The sequence below is a fragment of the Pteropus alecto genome, unplaced genomic scaffold, assembly GCF_000325575.1.
Source record: "Pteropus alecto unplaced genomic scaffold, ASM32557v1 scaffold101, whole genome shotgun sequence".
NCBI lineage: Eukaryota > Metazoa > Chordata > Mammalia > Chiroptera > Pteropodidae > Pteropus > Pteropus alecto.
Window position 1 is genome coordinate 77,562 of NW_006432945.1, and position 20,463 is coordinate 98,024.

Genomic DNA, 20,463 nt, shown 5'->3' on the forward strand with positions numbered 1-20,463 from the left:
CCGTGGGCCCTCTCCCCAGCCCCCTTTTTTTTTTTTGCCATGGAGTCTTCTTGTGCCCATCACGTATATGCAGTATCCTATTCAGTTAATGAATGGCTTTTTGACCTTTTTTCTTTTCTTTTCCATTAGGCTGAGTTATATTTGGGGGGATATCCTAAGTAACCTAAAAAGCATTGATAGCCAAACCTACTAAGAAATGATTATCCTAAAAAATGAACAATCAGTAATGTTAATATGGTTTTCCCCTACAGCTAATAAACTAAAGCTGAAAGCTTATTCACTAAGTTTATGTTTCATTGAATGGAATGTTTTTATATGCTAAAAAAAAAAAATCTTATTGTATAAAATATACATAAAGGACAACCATTTTTAATACTTTGATATATTTCCAGCTGTCTCTATATGCATGTGTGTTTCTATACCCAAGCCATTTTTAGTATCCTATACATATACAGTTTATATGCTGCATTCTGTCCTTAGCAGAATTCATTCAGTAAATGTTTGCCTTGTATGTGTCAGGTCCTGTGCTGGTCCTGAGGATACACTAGGGAGCAATAACAAGTCATTCTTATTTTCATGATTCTTATTTCAATGTTTGTCTGCACACATGCACACACGAACATAAGCAGAGACTATGTTTTGCTGTTAGATCCCCTGTGTCAGACACATAGTAGGCAATCAGTAAATTTTTTTTGGCAGTTTTATATCTTTATTTGACAATCAGTAGTTAGTTCTCATCTGCATTAACTAAATTTTTGAAAGTGGTGACAGGCACATAAGTAACCAGCATATAGAATTGTTTGGTGAATCTTCATCCTTATTACGATTTCTGGACCACCGCACTCGAATACAGTATGAGACATTCCTTATCCTTTTGGCCCAAGTGGCTTTGTCGAGCTTAGTGTCAGTGCGGTTGAGCCAGAGTCCATATCTCCAGCATGGCGAATTTCCAGATTTCTTTGGGGGCCCAAGGTGCACGCTTCTTGAAACTTACTTCATGGATGCGCTTGTGAATGTTGATGCTGTATTCTCTGGTCGCTACCTTGCTGATGACAGAACGGCCCTTATTCTCACCATCCTTCCTTGCGGGAGCCATTCTGCTAGGACCACGTGGGAAACACAATCAGTAAATATTTGCTGAAATTTATTGGGATTGGCAGACAGTAACCAAACCATAATGTTAATATGTTATAACTCATAACATATGAGAAGTGATCTGGAGGGAAGGAGCATGATTCTCTGACAGCATTTAACAAATCACTGGTGGAAGGGAATATTTCTGCTCAGCAGACAGCCCAAGCCACTCTGGGGCTTCAGCACCTGCACTTTCCCCAGTCCGGGAACATTCTCCTCCTGCCTCTTGCATTACTGGCTCCTTCTTACCCTTCAAACTCTGTCATGATGCTACCCCTCAGAGGGGCCACCCTACCTAAGGTAGACACACACACACACACACTTCAGTTCAAATCATCTCTTCTTGTATTTACTTTTCAAAACTATGTTTTCTGTTCTCTCCCCACTAGAATGCAGAGAATTTGTGTCTTTTCACACTTGTGGTTCCAAATGCTCAATTTTTTTACCTCAATATAACATTCTTATATAAGTATTAAGTACCAGGAAGTTAAATAGAATACTCAACTGGCTTTTACAGCTCAAGAAAAAATTCCCCCTGCTTCCAGGAGGAAGGCTTTTTATCTGATTTGTTAAACAAATAGACAACCAGATATTTCTCCAGCAAAATGGGTTTATTCGGGAACAACGAAGAATTGCATTTGGACATGGGTCCAAAAGTAAACCAAGAGCAAGTCCAGAGAAAGAAAGGAGAGGAACTCCTCTTTTATAGTCTTGGGAGGATCTGTTGTAAAGAAGAGTCCATCGGAGAGAACTGAAATTTCAAAGTATAGTGATCTTCGTTGGCTGATTTGTGGCAGTCTCCCCTTAGCCAAGCTGTTATTGGGCAAGGAAGAATCTTTTCTTCCTCCTGTTTATAAAGCAAAATAGTATAATAGGTCTCTTCCTGTCGGAGATGTATAATAGGTCTCTAACTGTTGGAATCATTGGTATGTGTTGAGTGACAATGTATGAGGGTTCTTCTAGCCTCCTGACTCCATTTTAAATGAGGTTTCCGTTTATTGATTTTCACACGTCCCCTTTTCGATGAAGAGTTTTCTCTAGATTCATTGCTGATCAAGAGACAGGTTTTTCTGGATTCGGTGGCCTTTTGTTCCTTGATGCCAGGAAGGTTCTCTCCTGAGTGTCATGTTCCACGTCGGAGGAAAGCATATAGATTGGAAACCTATTGTGATCACATTTGAGTAACAAGACGGGTAAGGGGTAGACCTTGCAAGAATTTCCCATCTCAAGTCTGAATCTTAGAATAGTGAATCCGGCAAAGTCATACTCAGAACTGAAAGAATTAAACAAGAGGTTTGGGGAGACACAATACAGGAATAAAACATGAAGCAATTAAACAGTATTGTTATCTCAAAAGAGACTGTTTGGAACAAAATGTCTTATCACTAATACAGCCTGAGGTTTCAGATTGGGAGACTATGAATTGTATAAGAATTCAGAAGCAGTTAAAAGTCTAAATGAAACAGAGACTCTTGTGAATTTTAAATCTTCTAATTGGCCTGGTCTGAACATCTTGGGAAAGCAGTCTCATCAGATGTCCTCTGCTTCAGTTTTGGGAAATCTTCACCTTCAGATCACCAGGTAGTGTGTGGGTCTCGTCAAGGTTAGGTACTTTCTTTAGATGTGTCACGAGAATCCGAGAGTCTCTTGCCTGTAGTTTGGTGGCCCAAGGGTTGGTCAGCAGGATCTGACAGGGGCCTTTCTAACAAGGTTGAAGAGAGAGTCTTTCCAGAGGTGTCTTTTCCAATAGCTGTAGTGTCCAGGTTGCAAAGCGTGTTGCTTAAGATCTTCATCTCCCTGGAGTGCACTGATAAGATTACTCTACCAGCACATGACTAATTTTAATAAAAAAGCTTAGGCCTTTACAATATTGAAGTATTTACCTCCGTTTATCATCTATGGATCAGAAGAGGCAAGGGCCAGGTGCACTGGTCGCCCTCTGACTTTCTCAAAGGCCAAGATTTCATGAGTTCCAAAGGAGATAGATGGGTCTAAGATTTAGAAGGGCCAACAGCATTGCTTTTGGCCAAGGCATTTAGATAGTCTCTGCAGTTTTTGTGAACTGTCTTAATGCCATTTGTGTATTCAACTAAATCTGGAGATTGAGGGTGGTCAGCACAGGGAAAGTGTTGTAGAACAGGCCATATAGCACAAAGTTGTCAAAGCACCTGACTGGAAAAATGGGTTCCCCAATCCTTGTGGATTCTAGAGGGTTTCTCTAGGTGAGGGTAATCTTCTCCAAAAGGGCTTTAGCCACAGAAGAGGGAGGAGATAGGGAAGCTGTATGAAATCCATTTGCTAGACCACAAATGGTCCTTTAGGCAACTTAAAATGTCCAGGAGTAGTGGGGACAGGCAGACTTTCCTGGGTTGTACTTTGGACAGGTGAGGTATAGGCACTTTTTCTGGCCTTCCTTATATTTCCCCACCAGTGTTGATTCATAAATGCTATCATTTTGTACGTGAACCAATGGTTTAATGCATGTACAGTAGTCAGAAATGGGAATTTTAGAGTCTCCGGTAGGACTAGGTTTTGTGGCCCGAACCAGAGCTTTCTCTTTTTATCAAACCAACAATTGTTGTTATTTCCAGTCTTGCTCAGAAAAGGAAATCATTGGGCTTCTCTAGCCAGTTTTTCTCAGTTATCATTTGGTGGAATATCTCTTTGGGCCATGCCAGTGGTTCTACTGCTGTTGGCTCCTTTACAGATAGCGTTCCTTGTGGAAATGTCAGCAAGGTGATTTCCCTTAAGCTTCCAGAGAGTCAAGTTTAGGATGCCCTAGGATCTTAATAATAGCTAAAGCAGCATGTAAAAGTATAACATCCAGTAATTCCTAAACATACGGGCCATTTTAAATTTTATTTCAGCTGGAAGTAAGGAAGCCATCTTGTTTCCACAACATTCCAAAATCATGAACTACTCGGAAAGCCTATCTACCAGTATGAATGTCAGCAGTTTGTCCTTGGCTACGGTGCAGTCCCCTCTGAGCTCGTTAGGCCATAGTAGCCAAAGTCAATGGCGCTGCTTCAGTTACATCAAAGGGTGCTGATATTGCATACCTGCACAACATTCGCCTTCTAAATAAGAACTATCACTGAACCATGAGAAGTCAGCCTTACTTAAAGGAGTTTCCTCCAGATCTAATTTAAGGCTTCTTCCCTTTCTGGTTAAGGCCTTGTTTAGTCTGCAGGGACATGCTTCGCACTTTGGCCTGACTCTTTTGAAACCAGGCAGTTCCACTGAAACTGTAATGGCCTTCAGACCTATTCCTTTTGGAACCATGCTGTTTCTACCAAAACTGAGCTGGCCTTCAGTCCACCTTTGATAATGTTAAAATAGCAGTTATGAAGAATGGGTGCGTAATAAACTAAGCATAGATATTTTGACATGAAAGAAATTTAAACTCTGATAAAGGGAAATGTCTATAAACTAATGAAAAAAATTTTAATACAGGCTTAAAAACTGTAGGAAAAAAATATGATTTGCAAATATCTCCAGAACCAGTTGGCTAAATAGTAAAGAATTTGAAATTTGATCTAAAGAGTGTATAAAACTGATAACAGTCCCCATTCAGCTCCGACACTAGGAACTGGAGATGTAGTGATAAGTAGGATATGGTTCTCGAGAAGATGAGAGTCTCATAGGGAGTATAAATAATAAACAATTACAATATGAAAAGTTCTATGAAATAAGTAAATTTGGGGTATCATGATGACATCAACCCAATATTTTCAGTGAGAGTTGTCAAGAGCCTCAAGGGAGAATTGTCATCTAAGATGAAACTGAAAGATGAGTGCATGGGAAGAATGGCAGGGTCTCTGGCCAAAACTGAAGTGAAACAATGCATAGAGGCCTACAGGGATAAAGTAATTTAATTAAGGAATTGAATATGGCTTGAGAATAGTGTGCAAGAGAGAGGAGAATTCTGATAGTGACATCTTAAAAGTCTGTTAGCCATGTTAAGAAGCCTTAGACATTATCTTGCAGGCATTGGGGAACCATTGAAAAGTAACTAGAAGGGTCCGTGGTCACTGTCATATCAATATTACTATGGTAGTAATGTGGAAAATGAATAAATGGTGGGCAAGGTAGGTGAGAAGACCTATTCAGAAACTCTTACCACACTGCAGATAAGAAATACTGGCTCTGATTAGAAGTAAACGACTGAACCACAGGGATGGAACAGGCATTTTAGTTGTGGAAACTAGTGTGCTGGGTATGTGTGAGTGTGAAGAATCAAAAGAGCACACACTCTGGCTTCATTATGTAATTCAAGATAACGTGACACTTTCCAAGGGGAGCCGTGTGGGGTGGCAATTGAGTATACTTTCTTGGCACCCCAGCTAGAGGTCTGCAATGGAGAGGAACTTGGGAAGCAGCTCTTCTCACAGGTGGTGAAGTCAAGGAGTATACCTACCCACTCAGGGGATATTCAGAGTGAAATAAGAGTTCCTGGAAAGACTCATTAGGGACATCGCATCATCCACTCAGGCAGAGATGGAAGAGCAGCCAGAGGACAAGCTGAAACCCCAGGTGGTGATACTGTCCTGAAAACCAAAGAGAGAGAGAGCTCTTCAGGCAGAAAGGAGTGAAGTTTGAGAGTGATCAATAGCTCAGATGTTGTAGACGGGGTAACTAAAATTACTGAGGAAGAAAGTGTTAGGATTCATGGAAAAAGGAGACCATTCAATGACTTCGAAAGTCATTTAAATGAATTTTGTAGGCCTAGAAATGAGGAAGTGAGAAATAAAACTGACAGGTGTAGATGCCAGAGTGCATTTTGGGAAGCAAAGAAAGTTTAAAATTACATTGTGTGGACAGTGGAAGAAGGAGCAGGATAGTCAGCCTTTATCGAGGTTCTAGTTTTGGTCAGAGACCGTGATTTTTCTGAAGGCATCAATCTGGACAGGTGTGTGTGGACTCATGTCAGAAAGTGATTTAGATTTTTGTAAGCAAGTACATGTGCCTACACAATTTTGGCAAGTGCAGAGAAGGTGAACAGTTCTGTTGATTCATAGCAGAAAACTATTTCACGTTCCTGAAACGCCTGGAACATTGGGGAGTTTTCTGAAACAGCCTATCATATTCCATAATGTCATCTATTGTTAAAATGTAGTTTTGTACCCTAATAATAATTATATTGTAAACTATCTAAAAAACTAATTCAAGGTAGTGTTTTTCTGGATCTGGGAATGTTTAGTTTGAACATCACTATAGGGAAAAAATTCAGTGTTCTGAGCAAGAGAAGAAATTTGCTTATTAAAGGTATGATATTAGACTCAATTATTATAGTATATAAACCTTGTAAATCAACTGGTTGCCAAACCAAATTTTAAACTCTGCACATGGTGAAAGCATGTCTTTCACAGTGCATGTTACTGGGAAGAAATGCTTCATATTTTTTGAATAGATTAAACCATCCAGTTGACATTTCTATTTCCTTACAGAGCACTACATATGAAAGTCATATTAGGAATTCTCTCTTCTTCATGCACTTTCAAGATAGTTACCGAAATGGAACGCATAAAACAAAGGATACTTCAGTAATTTAATCACAGATTTGCTGTTACTTAATTTCTTTCTTGGTGGTTCCAGGAAATTCTAGAAGGTTGCTATCCATTCGTATCTAAACGGAAATATATAGCATTTCTAGCCCGTGTTTGTTTCCCTGTTGAAAGTGAGACTGTCTGGTTCAGGGTATTCAATAAAGGTAATATAAATGTACTGTTATTAATAAAACTCACCTCCATACTAATCTTCCTTTTTAAATAATGCTTTTAATTCCTAGAGATTTTGGTTGGCTTTTTGCTTTTGTTTTGTTTTGTTTTGGGCAGTTGATTGAGGAACATTCAGATATCAAGGTCAGCATAGTGGAAATGTAAACATTTTGCCAGTAGGTGGATTTCAGGTCACGGTAGAAATGAAATGTAAGACTGTATATAGAGAGAATTTCAGAATTTAGAATATGATATGAAATAAGTAAAATTTCACTTGTTTTAGAGTTCTTTTGACCAGTCTCTCAACCTGACATAAGACTAATCCAGGGAGTAAGACAGTAAGGTACCTCAGGGATCAAAATAATAAACCTATCTCCTTTCTTCTTAGGTTCTTAACCTTATAGGAGAGGCCTCTGCATTCTTTTAGCCCTTTAGGACTTCACTTGATGTGTCTCCATCGCATTATTTTACATAATAGTTCTAACAGATTTGTTAGGTCTTTAAGGCCACAGGTAATTAAAAAGAAGAGGAACTGCTTTAAGTAGAAATGACACTATTCTAAGGAGAGAAACAACCCCCTCCAAAAAATGAGAAGTAAAGATTCTAAAAGTATAGCAACATAGTAGGGATATATTGGATAGGCAGCCCAAACAGCTGTCTCAAGGAACTTAACTTCTAAAGTCATGCGTGATCCATTGATCAGTGAAGGAAGATTAAATTACAGTTGATCCTTGAACAACACGAATTTGAACTACCCTGTTTGCTTATGTGTATTTTTTTTTTTTTTTTTTGTATAAATATACTTTCTGCCCATGTCCTGAGTTTCACATCTGTAGACACAACCAACAGTATTTTCCATCTGTAGTTGGGAATCTGACAATGCAGAAGGCCTACTGTGTGTATTGTTCTACACTGCTTTATATAAGTTATGAGCATCCATGCATTTTTGTGTCCTTGAGGAGTCTTGGAACCGTCCCCCCATGGATACAGAGGGAAGACTCTACTTAACTTTTGGGGAACTCAAAAGTTATATACGGTGAACCAAACTCCCGCATTGTTTAACAATCAACTGTGTATTTAAAATAATGTCAAGAAAGCATATTTCTTTTCGTGTAAGTCTATTCAAAGTAGTAAAATTTGATTTTAAATGATGTCTAGTCACTTATAAAATGCTCATTTCACTAATATGAAATGAAGTCATATTTTGAAATACTTTGGTTTATATTTATTTTGATCTGTGAAATCCACAATATTTCTGTAGTAATCACTTCCTATCATAACATTCCTTGAACACTCTCTGAGTATAGAGTATAGTAGAAAAGGAAGGCATATGATCCCTGGCCTCCAAGAGCTTGCCTTCTGAGAGAAGACTGAGCCCGAAGTGACCAGTCATCGTCACTTTGTGTTTCAGACTGTAGAAGAGTAATCTGGCCAGAGCGCTATATACTATAGAAGTCTTCTTAGGGAAGAATTGAGTGTGAAAGGAATTTAGAAAAAATGGGGCAGGATGCATACCTATAAATATATTTTACAATTAAAAATATTGCTGTTGTCTCTTCAGTTTACTGTTGAGTGAATATCCACCTTACTCTACAACAACCAAATCTAGCATTATGTTATTTAAAGCAAGCACAGCACATCTTCCACTACTATGACCAATTGTATAAAAAAGCAGGGAAGTCATTTAAAATCTTGCCTAGGGCATTTCCATTTATTCTGTACTACCTACCTGCTACCAGGCCTTGGCTGGTAAAAATGAGAAAATACTTTATTCTCACCTTCTGATTCTGTTATGTCCAGATGCTTGTGATGATCCACCGAGATACGAATCTATGATGCTCAAGGATGTTTCTAAAGACTTGTATCTTCCTGGGGACCAAATAGAATTTAAGTGTCGCCTAGGATTCAAGCCTATTATACCTCTTCTTCCCACCACTGCTATTTGTCAGTCTGATAACACATGGACACCTCTCCAGGAGGCTTGTACAAGTAAGTAAACAGAACTTTCTTTTTATTGCTCTAGAGATTTTTCTCACATTTTAAGGTTCATATTCCACTATTACATTGACGGTTTCCTCATGTGAATGTGGGTGTTAGGTAGTAATGGTTTTTTTTTTTTCAGGCTTTGAAAATCTCCAGGAAATCCTTTATTTGGCAATTGGTTGTCTGGATCAATGTGAATCTTAAGTTTGGCTTTTATTAGTTAAAGAAAGAAAATAATCTTCCCATGAATTTAATAGAGGAATGTGCGGAATTTTGATTTTGATTCAAACCTGTTTTGAAATTGATATAAAACAACAAATTTCAAAATATTTTTTCAGGAAAATCATGTCCACAACTAGCAGACCCTTCAAATGGTCAAGTAAATGGAACTTTTCTGTTTGGTTCAGAGGTTCACTTTGTTTGTAATGAGGGGTAAGTAGAGGAAATAAGGTAAATATTTCTAGTTCCATTTTTGTTTTGCTCCTCTTCTAAACATTCCCATAATATATTGATTTCATTTTGCTTTCTGTTTGACAACTTGTACTTGTTGCCAATCAACTCTTGGGCTTTTCATGGAGACTGAAAAGATGTGTAATTAATAGAAAGAAATTTCTATTGAAGGAAAGCAAAATCATATAATACTTACTATATGTAATAATAAGCCTATCGTAAGCATTGAAAATGTAGTAATTGTGGCGAATTTATCTCTAACAACAAAGTGCACCCTATTAAAATGGCTAACCCTCAGAGTCGAAGGAGGGCTTATAGAAACAGGAGGTAGAATTGACAAGAATATTGAAGATATTCTTATATCAAGATAACTCTGTCAGATGTTACCATAAGAAAATGGAGCTGGTTAGCCTAGACCATAATGTTGGTCCAGATCACTTAGTTGGGAAACCTTATTTTTGAGAGTGCTACAAAGGACTGAAGCATCACATTAAGAGATACTGAGCACTTAATAGTAGCCTTTGTCCTATAGGGCTCTGTTAATAGTATATATTCGAGATATTAGGCATTTATAAAAAATGTGCATTTAGAGGGTAAATACACTATAGAAATAATAGATCTTTTTATATTAACTCTGTGTCCTAATTTGCTGAATTCATTTATTAGTTCTGTCAGGGGTGTGTGTGTGTGTGTAAAATCTTTAGGATTTTATGCATATAAGATCATGTTATCTGCAGACACTGATAATTTTACTTATTGCTAACCAATTTTGTTGCCTTTTATTTGTTTGTTTGCTTGTTTTGTTTTGATTTTGCCTAATTGTCCTGGCTAGAACTTCCAGTAGTATGTTGAGTAAAAGTGATGAAAGCATCATCCTTGCATTATTCCTAATCTTAGAAGAAAATCTTTCACCTTTTTACCACTGAGTATGATGTTTGCTATGGGTTTTTAATGTATCGTGTTTATTATCTTGAGGTTGTTTCCTCTGTTCCCAGTTTACAGAGTATGTTTAACATGAAAAAGCATTAAATTTTGTCAGGTGCTTTTTCTGCATCAATGGAGATGATAATATGTTTTTTCCCCCTTCATTCTATTGATGTAGCATATTTCATTAATTTTCATATGTTCAGTCATCCTTGCATTCCAGGAATAAATCCCAGTTGGTCATGGTAAATAATACTTTTATTCTGCTGCTCAATTCTGTTTGCTAGTATTTTCTTGAGGTGCTTTGCACCAGGGTTCATAAGGATATGCATCTATAGTTTTCTTTTTTTTGTAGTATGTTTATCTAGTTTTGGTATTTGTGGTCTCAGAATGCGGTCAGAAGACTTTCATCTTCTTCAATTTAAAAAAAAAATTCAGAAGAATTAATGTTAGTTCTTTAAATATTGGTAGAATTCACCAGGGAAACCTCAGGTCCAGGGGTTTTCTTTATTGGGAGATTTTTGGTTGCCGTTTTGATCTCCTGACTAGTTACAAGTCTACTCAGATTCTACATCATTGGTCAGTTTTGTGTTTCTCGGAATTTTTCCATTTTATCTAGGTTAATTTGCTGGCATAAAATTTTTCATTGTACTCTTTTATAATATTTTGTATTTCTATAGAATCAATATTAATGTCCCCGGTTTCATTTCTGATTTTAGTAATTTGTGTCTTCTCTTTTACTTATTAGTCCTTCTAGCTAAAGGTTTGTCAATTCAGTTATCTTTTCGAAAAACCAACTTTTGGTTTCATCTATTTTCTCTTGTTTATCTCTTCTCTATTTTGTTTATCTCTGCTCTAATATTTATTATTTGCTTCCTTGTGCTAGCTTTGGGTTTAGTTCTTTTTCTAGTTCCTTAAATTGTGAAGTTACATCGTTCATTTCAGATGTTGTTTTTTATTATAACCTTTTATGCTAGAAATTCCCCCTTTGCCACTGTTTTTGCAGCATCTCATAAGTTTGGGGATATTTCATTCATCTTAAAGTAATTTATAATCTTCTTCGTGATTTCTTCTTCAATTCATTAGTTGTTAAAAAGTGTGTGGTTCAATTTTTACACTTACGTGAATATTCCAGTTTCCTTTTGATATGATTGCTAACTTCATCCCATGCTCAGAGAAGATACTGTGTATGATAGCTATGGTTTTTAATCTATTGATTATTTAATATTAATTTGTGGCCTAACATAATTAGGTTATTATTATTTATTATGTAATTAATTTATTAATGATGTCAGTTTCTATGATTAAGTTTCAACCTAAAATATAGCCTATCCTGGAAAATGTTTCATGTGCACCTGATAATGTGTATTCTGTTGTTGAGGAGAGTGTTCTATGTTTGTGAGATCTAGTTTGTTTATTGTGTTGTTGAGGTCCTCTTTTTTTATTTACCTTCTGTCTAGTTATTCTATCCATTATTATGAGTGGGATATTGAAGTCTGTAGAGATACGTATTTCTCCCTTCAATTCTGTCAGTTTCTGCTTCATTTATTTTGATGGACTGTCATTAGGAGGGTAAATGTTTATAATTGTTATATCTTCTTGCAATATTGAACGCTTATTAAATATATAATGTCCTTCTTTGGTCTTGCAACCTTTTTGATTTTAAGGCTATTTTATATCAGTGTAGCCACCTCTGCTCTCTTATGGTTACTATTTGCTTGGAATATATTTTTCCATTTTTTCACATCCAGTTTGGGTCTTTGTATCTCAAATGGGTCTCTTTTAGACAGCATATAGTTGGATCATTTATTTTTATCCATTCCTCCAATCTCAATCTTTGGATTGGAGAGTTTATCATTTTAACTTTAAAATAATTATTAGCAGGAAGGACTGTTTTCTTTCCTTTTCCTGTTACTTTTCTACATGCCTTAGAGCTGTTTTCACCTTCCTTCCTGATTGATTTTGTAGTGAAATGCTTAAATTCTTTTCTCATTTTCTTTAGTGTCTATTTTATAGAGTTTTTGTTTGTGGTTATCATGTAAATTATATTTAAAATCGTAAAATTTTAATACTCCAATTTGAATTTATACTAACTTCAGTAAATTACAAAACCTGCTCCTTTCAGCATTTTTTTCAGGTGAGGTTTAGTTGTAAAAAACTCCCTCGGCTTTTATTACTGGAAAAGTCTTAGTATCTCCCTCACTTTTGAAGCACAGTTTTTCTGGATAGAGGAATTTAGTTGTCAATTTTTTCTCTTAGCACTCTGAGCCTATTAGTTCACTGTCTTCTGGCTTCCAAGTTTTTGATGAGAAATCTGCTATTATAATCTTATTTAGGATCCTTTGTACATGATGGCTCGCTTCTCCCTTGCAGCTTTCAAGGTTTTCTCTGTCGCTGCCTTTTGAAAGTTCAGTCATTATGGGTCTTACTGTGGGTCTCTTGAGTTCATCCTACTTGGTGTTTCTTGAACATTTACATTCATGTATTTCATCAAGTTGGGGACGTTTTCAGCCATTATTTCTTCAAATATACTCTGTCTCATCTCTCTGTCTTCTGAGAATCCCACAATGCATATGTTGAGCTGCTTATTGGTGTCTCACAGGTCCCACAGGTCCCCTAGGCTCTGTTGACTTTTCTTCAGTCTTTTTTCTTTCTATTCTTCAAACAATATTTCCATTGTTCTTTCTTAAAGTTCATCAACTCTATCTTTTACCTACTAAAAACTGCCTTTAGTTTCACTAGTGAATTTTTCATTTAAGTTATTTTACTTTTCATCTCCAGTTTTCTTTTTGGTTTCTTTTTAGCTTTTCTATCTCCTAATTGATACTTACATTGTGCTCACACATTGTTTTCTTGACTTCCTACATTTCTTCCTTTAGTTCTTTGAGCATCTTTAAAATAGTTATTTTAAAGTCTTTATGTATTAGATCTGGCATCAAGTCTTCTCCAGGGATAATTTCTGTTCATTGATTTTTTTCCTTTTAATGGGCCATACTTTCCTGTTTCTTTGTATACTTTGTGATTTTTTTTCTTGAACTGGACATTTGAATCTAATGATGGGATAACTCTGCAAATCAGATTATCCTTCCCAGGGATTGTTGTTTTCTCCAGTTGTTTCTGGTTTTATGCTTGTTGTAGGGTCCGAGGATCAGCCTGATGCGCAAACTGAAGGTCTTCTCAAGTCTTTTCCGAGCCCTTGTCTGGGCATGCGCATTCACTCTAATTCTCCCCACATATGCAATTGTTTTTGGACGTCCTGATTTTAATGTCTGTCTCTTGAAAGGGGAAAAAGAAAAGAAAAATGAAGAGGGCTGCAAAGGACACTGGATCTTTAAATCCCTGGGAAGTGACTTCAGTACGCAAGGAGTGGGCTTGCAAGGGTCAGGGACATGTGACAATCATGGCTGCCCCCCTTTCGTCTGCTTTTCTAGAATCAGAAGCAGCAGTTAGTGATAAGAGTACAGATCCCGGATATTTATGAGAACAGGCCTCTTTTTTCCATCCCTGGCTCCCACAGGCTGTTTATGAGCTGCTCCAGGAACACGTGTACGGCTGCCTGCTGGGAGAGTGGGGTGGGTAGCTGCCATTATGTTAAGAGCTGAAAGTTAATGATATTTTAATGTAGTTTCCATGTCCAAGTCTTCCCTCTGGAACCAGAGTTCCAAAATGGTTACATTATGCAGATTCTAGCCCTGCAGTTATTGTCTTTGTAGGGAGACAGATACTTGGTGCTTTCTACCTTGCCATCATCCCGAAATCCTCTACTAATACAATGTAATATATAATCAATGAGTGAACCTTGGGAGAAAAGTCAGCTGGAAGTAGGTATAGGCAGGCAGTTTAACTGACTTTTTTTACTTAAGTAAAAATATCTAGTCTAAAGTCAGAATGTGCTAGGCACTTTGAGGAGTACTAAGAGGTTAAGACATACACTCCTTTTAAAGAAGACTTATTGGAAAGGACAATATATACAGAGGTGTCAAAGCAAAATAGTAAATGAGAAGTACCAAAGAAATAGACTTATTCATGCTCATTATAAGGAGAGCTAGAAGAAGGAAAGAGTACTGTAAATGTAAATCATCACAGATTTTATTGAGTGGGAGTTTTTCTGAGCTACTCCTAGGAGGATAATTCTGATCTGAAGAAAATTCATAAGCCCTAAAACTTACCTAGCACTCACTGTGTGGCAGATGCTAACTCATCTAATAATCAAAACAGCTGTGCAAGATATACACTATTATCCTCTTTTTAGTTGAGGAAATGGTGCTAGAGAAGCAGTAAGAGACTTGCCCAAGCTCAAATAACAAGTCAGTCTTGGAGCTGAGACTCGAATGCAGTCAGGTAAACTCTAGCACCTGATCTCTCTACTCAGTCATCATCCTAACTGAGCAGAATGGCATGAGCAAAGGAGAAGTAAATATGTGGTATGACTGCCTGAGATAGCGAACACCTGTAGGCATGACAGATTTATTTAGACATTTCACTCTAGGTCAGTGTGTGCTCAAATGCAAAAGCTATTTATATCATTAAATTGCAGATTTAGTTAATACTTTCATTATAGGTCACTTAAGAGACTTCTCCTTTAAACTACTGTAATGCTGGAAAACAACCATATAACAATTTTCTTCATTATTATGTGCATCATGTTAACTGGTAAATAAAAGTTATCTTTTCTTTTCTCATTTAGTTATGAATTAGTTGGAACAAAAATTCTATATTGTGAAATTTCTGAAAATAATGTGGCTTGGAGTGGTGATCCCCCACAGTGTGAAAGTAAGTATATTCTCTACTTAGAATTTTGAGCTGCAGTTCTCAAACTTTTTGGCTTTGGGTTCATTTTATACTTTTAAATTAACAAAAACCCCATTAAGCTTCTCTTCAGGTGGGATATGTCTATTGATATTGATTATATTGGAAGTAAAACTGAGACATTTTTTAAATGATTATGTATTAATTCATTATTAAGAACAGTAAGCACAATACATATTAACATATGCAATGTATTTTTTATGAAAAATTAAAAATTTCAAAACAAATAGAATAGTGGCATTGTTTTACATTTTTACAAATCTCCAGTATTTGGAGAGATTTTGCAACTCTCCCGAACATCTGGCTTCAAGGTAGACCTCAGGATTCAGGTAATTGCATTAACACATGATTTGTAGTCTCTGTCATATTTCACCATACAGCCTTACAGGATGAAAGTGAAAAAGGATAATACATTTTCTCATAGAAACTTTCTTTTAAATGGATGTTGGATTCACAACTACATTGTAGAAATCATGTGTTAATGAATTTATTGAAGGCAGTTCAGAGGCCATTACTAATGCTGTCTTAATCTTTTACCTTTTCTTTTGCCTTTCCTGTCATCTTCTCTCTTTTTAAGAGATTATGTGTCAACCACCTGGAGACATACCAAATGGAAAACATACCAGTAGCCACAAGGATGTATTTGAATATAATGAAGTAGTAATTTACAGCTGCAATCCTTCAGGAGGACCAGACGAATATTCACTTGTTGGAGAGAGCAGACTAGTTTGTTCTGGGAGAGACACATGGAGTAGTGCCCTTCCTGAGTGTAAAGGTAATAATATTTCTATTCATTTCTTCATTTGTAAGTAGTTTGGAAACACTTTGTATATACTTTTACCAATTAGTAAACAGAAGAACCATATATATGTACTCCTTATATTAAATTGGTTTCTCATTTAATATGAGTCAAATAGAACCAAATAGACTTTCCCACCCTTCACCCCACATGTTCTTAGATTCCAATTTATGCACTGTGAATTACTGTATAGATGCATGAATTAGTATTTTTTTGCTTCGAAGTATCAAAACTCAATATACATTGGCTTAAAATAAAAAGAGTTTTATCTCGTATTACAAGAAGTCTAAGAGTTCTGGCAACAGGAAATGGTAGAGTAAATTGTAACAGACTAAGCCTCTCACCAATAAGATTAATAAACTCTAGATGAAACATACAGGCACACCTTAATTAATTATGCTTTGCTGTATTGCACTTCACAGATATTATGTTTTTAAATATTGAACACAAGACCCTCACCAGCAGAGATTATGCCTCACTTTATTTCGATACTCATTTTATTGCTATGGTTTGATACCGAACCTACAATATCTCCAACATATGCCTATACTTTAAAAACAGTGTTTAAGGCATTAGAGCATGACTTAAAACAGGGTATTTGACTTTTGAGAGAAAGAACCACCAAATAATAGCAAAATAATTACTCTTGTCAAGTGTAAGTGGAGCATTCTCTAATTACATATTCTAGGCAATAAGATAACTTTAAACAATTTTTAAAAAATTGAAATCATTTACTGTACATATCTGTTCACAATGGAATGAATGTAGAAATCAAAAAAGACATCTAGAAAATCCCCAAATATATGAAAATTATGCAAGACACTTCTAATAATCCATGAATCAAAGAAGTCACAAGCAAAATTAGAAAGTGTTTTGAATTAAATAAAAATGAAAATACAACATGTCAAAATATTAAAGTTTGTGGGATAGAGCAAAACATTGCTTAGGTAGGATATTAATAGCATGAATTACCTATGTTAGAAAAGAGGAAATGTTTCAAATCAATAATTTAAGCTTCCACTTTATGAAACTAAAAAAGAAGAGCAAATTGTACCCCCAAACAAGGAAACAGAAGGAAATAATAAAGGTAGAAATCAATGAAATTGAAAAGACAAAAATATAGAGAAAATCAGTGAAACCCACACATAGTTCTTGGAGAAGATCAATAAAATTTTTTAATGTATAAACAGTCTGACAAGAAAAGAAAATATAAATTACTAATATCAAGATTGAAAAACAGAACATCACTAAATATCCTGCACATATTTAAAGGATAATGAGAGAATAACATGAACAACTTAATGCCTACAAATTTGACAAGTCTTCTCACAAAGAGAACTGTTCTCCCTAAGGAAATCTACCAAACATGTCAGAAGTAAATGATATCAACTCTACACAAACTTCAGGAAAATACAACAGGCATTATACTTCTCACTTCATCTCATGGGACCAACATTGTCCTGATACCAAAACCATACAGCAACATTTCAGGAAAATGACAAATAATATTCATAATGAACATAGAACCAAAACTCCTTAACAAAATGTCAACAAATCAAATCCCTGTCATATGTAAAAATAAGAATGCATCATAATCAGGTGGAATTTATTCCATGAATACAATGTTAATTCAAATTTTAAAATTAATCAGTAATTTACTGTGTCAGGAGCCTATATAAAGAAGAAAAAAATACATGGTCATCTTAATAGATGTAGGAAAAATAAAGCATTGGATAGAATTCATCATCTTTTTATTATGAAACTTTTCAGTGAACTAAGAATGGAACTATCTGTCCCTAATAAATGGCTCCTACAAAAAACCCATAGCTAACATTTTACTTTTTGGTAAATGACTGATTTATTCCCCCTAAGATAGGAACAAGATACTCTCGCCACTCTATTCAGCATTGTATTGGCTGTCTTACCCAGCACGATAAGGCAAGAAAAAGAAATAAGCATACATTATGGAGAAAAAGAGGCAAAGTAGACTATAGTCGGTATGATATGATTGTATATGTAGAAAATTGGAAAGACTGAAGTTTTAGCCAGGTTGCAAACATAAGATCAATGTACAGAAATCAGTTCTATGTCTGTATACTAGCAATAAACTATTAGACATTGAAATTTTTAAAGTAATATTTATAACAGCTAAAACTACATATAATATTTCAAAATAAATTTCATAACACGTGTAAATTTCAAATGGTAAAAACAACTAAAAACTTATAAAAGAAATTAAAGAAGACCTTAATGGAGAGAAATTAAGTGGTTATGGATTGGAAGACTGAATTATAGTAAAAGTGTCAGTTTTCCATAATTGATCTATAATTTCAGCACAATCCCAATAAAACCTCAGTAGAACTTTTTGTATAAATTGACAAACTGATTCTAAAATTTACATGAAAGATATAATAGTCAAAATTTTGAAAAAATTAGAGGACTTATTCTACCTGATGTCAAGACTTACTATAAAACACACTATAAAGCATATAATCAAGATAGTGTGGTTCTGGTGAAAAGATAGCCCTAGAGAAAAATAGAACAGAATAGAGAGTCCAGAACACACCCTTTTAGATGTTTGTAGTAGATTACATTGCAAATGTACAAGTAATTCAGTAGAAAAATGATTAAAGAGCAGGCACAATTTAATACCCATATCCAAAAAAAAAAACAACTTAACCCATGTTAGCACCATTTACATTTACTCAAAGCATCACAGACTTAAGTATAAAACCTGAAAATATAAAACTTTTACTAGAAAACATAGAAAATATTTGTGACCTAGACCAAGATTTCTTAAATTAACCGTAAAAGCATGATCCTTTAGAGAAAAAAAAATTAATAAATTGGATGTCTTAAAAACTCAAAAACTCTGCTCTTATAAAACACTTATAAGAATGAAAAAAAAATGAAAAAAAGAATGAAAAAAATAGTATGGGAGAAAATAGTTGCAAAGAAAATATATACAATATATAAAGTTATGTAAAGAACTCAAAACAATAAGAAAACATCCCATTTTTTTTAAATGGGCAAAAAAGTACATGAAAAGTTACTCAATAGCATTAGTAATCACAGACATGTAATTTAAAATCACAGTGATATACAATTAAACACATATAAGAATGGCTAAAACTAAGAACAAAAACCTAACAATACCATTACCGGCAAAGATATGGAGCAATTGCAACTCTCATAAATTGCTGTTAAGAATGCAAAGTTGTATGACCATCTTGGAACACAGTTTGGCAATTTCTTATAAAATTGAACATACACTTACCATACAACTCAAGAGAATACATTACTGAACCCAGAGTGAGGACAACAGTATCCAACATGATTTGAAAAATATTTTTAGAAAGAGAGAGACTTACAGACCTGTAGAAGAGTAGCAAGCAGTCAAACATACATGTTAATGGCTTTTCAGAAAGAGAGGAGAAAGCAATATAGACAATTACTTGAATAAATATTGGCCAAAAATTATCCACATTTGATGCAAAACAACAACCCCACATGTTCAGGAAATTCAGTGGCCCTAGCAGGATAAATAAATTTTAAAAGTTTACCAATAAACCTTCAGTAAACTAAACATATGGTAAAACTTTTGAAAACAAAAGATAAAAGAAAGAGCAGCCGGTGGGTGAGAGGAGGGGAAAAAAAACATATCACATTGCCTCACCCATCTAAACGAGAATGACAGCCGACTTCTCGTAAGGAACTCTGAAAACTAGAAGACAGTAGTGTCTATTAAACTGCTGAAAGAAAAATAAAACACGTAACCTAGAAATCTCTGTCAAGGATTTATTTTATTTTTATTTTTCAATTACAGTTGACATTCAGTATGATATTAGTTTCAGGTGTACAACATAGTGGTTAGGCACTTTTAAATAATTTACGACATGATCACCAGGATAAGTCTAGTGCCCACTTACACCACACATAGTTATTACAATATAACTGACTATGTTCCCTATGCTGTACTTTACATCCCCGTGACGATTTCATAACTACCAATTTGTACTTCTTAATATATTCACCTTTTAAGGAGATATCTTTTAAAATTGAAGGTAATAAATAAAAACAGTTTGAGATAAAAGCTAAGAGAACTTGTAACTAGTTGAACTGCAATAAAGAATGACTAAAGAAAGATCTTCAGGCTGAAGGGAAAAGATACCTGATGGAAATTCAGATCCACAGAAAACTAGGAAGACTACTCTTCTGGTCTAAGAGTTCGTACATTGTGGACCCTTATCTACTACTGAGATTTAATCTTCTAAGAAGTTCTCTTGTACTCACTGCCCAGTCCAGTGTTTTTTTGTTGGTGATTTTTTCCAAATTCTGCCAAACTCATTACTGGATCCTGAAATTAGTCTAGAGGGTTGTGACCAGCATTTTACTTCCTAATTAGTAGAGCAGAATGGGAAATACTAGAGTGGTATAAAGGCTAAGTATTAACTTTTAACTTAATCTCGGACCTGCGGGATATTCTGGTTTACAATGTAAAATGTGGTGCTTGAGCTCTGGGTTATAGTTGAAAATATTTGGAAAACACAGCCCTAACTCTACTGCCTATTATTTTAGTTAGTTAGTTAGTTAGTTAGTTAGTTAGTTAGTTAGTTAGTTAGTTAGTTTGAAGTATACAGTACAATG

At 35.4% G+C, this 20,463-nt stretch overlaps 1 protein-coding gene and 1 pseudogene across 4 annotated transcripts in view; one reads left to right on the forward strand and one right to left on the reverse strand.

Annotated features, from left to right (window-relative positions):
• LOC102895643 (membrane cofactor protein-like) overlaps positions 1 to 20,463 on the forward strand; it is a 45,277-nt gene that overhangs the window by 1,198 nt on the left and 23,616 nt on the right. For all 4 annotated transcript variants that reach the window (XM_025043903.1, XM_015586274.2, XM_025043904.1 and 1 more), the window contains exons 2-5: positions 8,652 to 8,840; positions 9,173 to 9,266; positions 14,896 to 14,981; positions 15,595 to 15,792. In XM_025043903.1, the coding sequence (XP_024899671.1) occupies positions 8,652 to 8,840; positions 9,173 to 9,266; positions 14,896 to 14,981; positions 15,595 to 15,792 (567 nt within the window). The remainder of the gene's footprint in view (positions 1 to 8,651; positions 8,841 to 9,172; positions 9,267 to 14,895; positions 14,982 to 15,594; positions 15,793 to 20,463) is intronic.
• Positions 51 to 7,567, reverse strand: LOC112476429 (annotated as a pseudogene).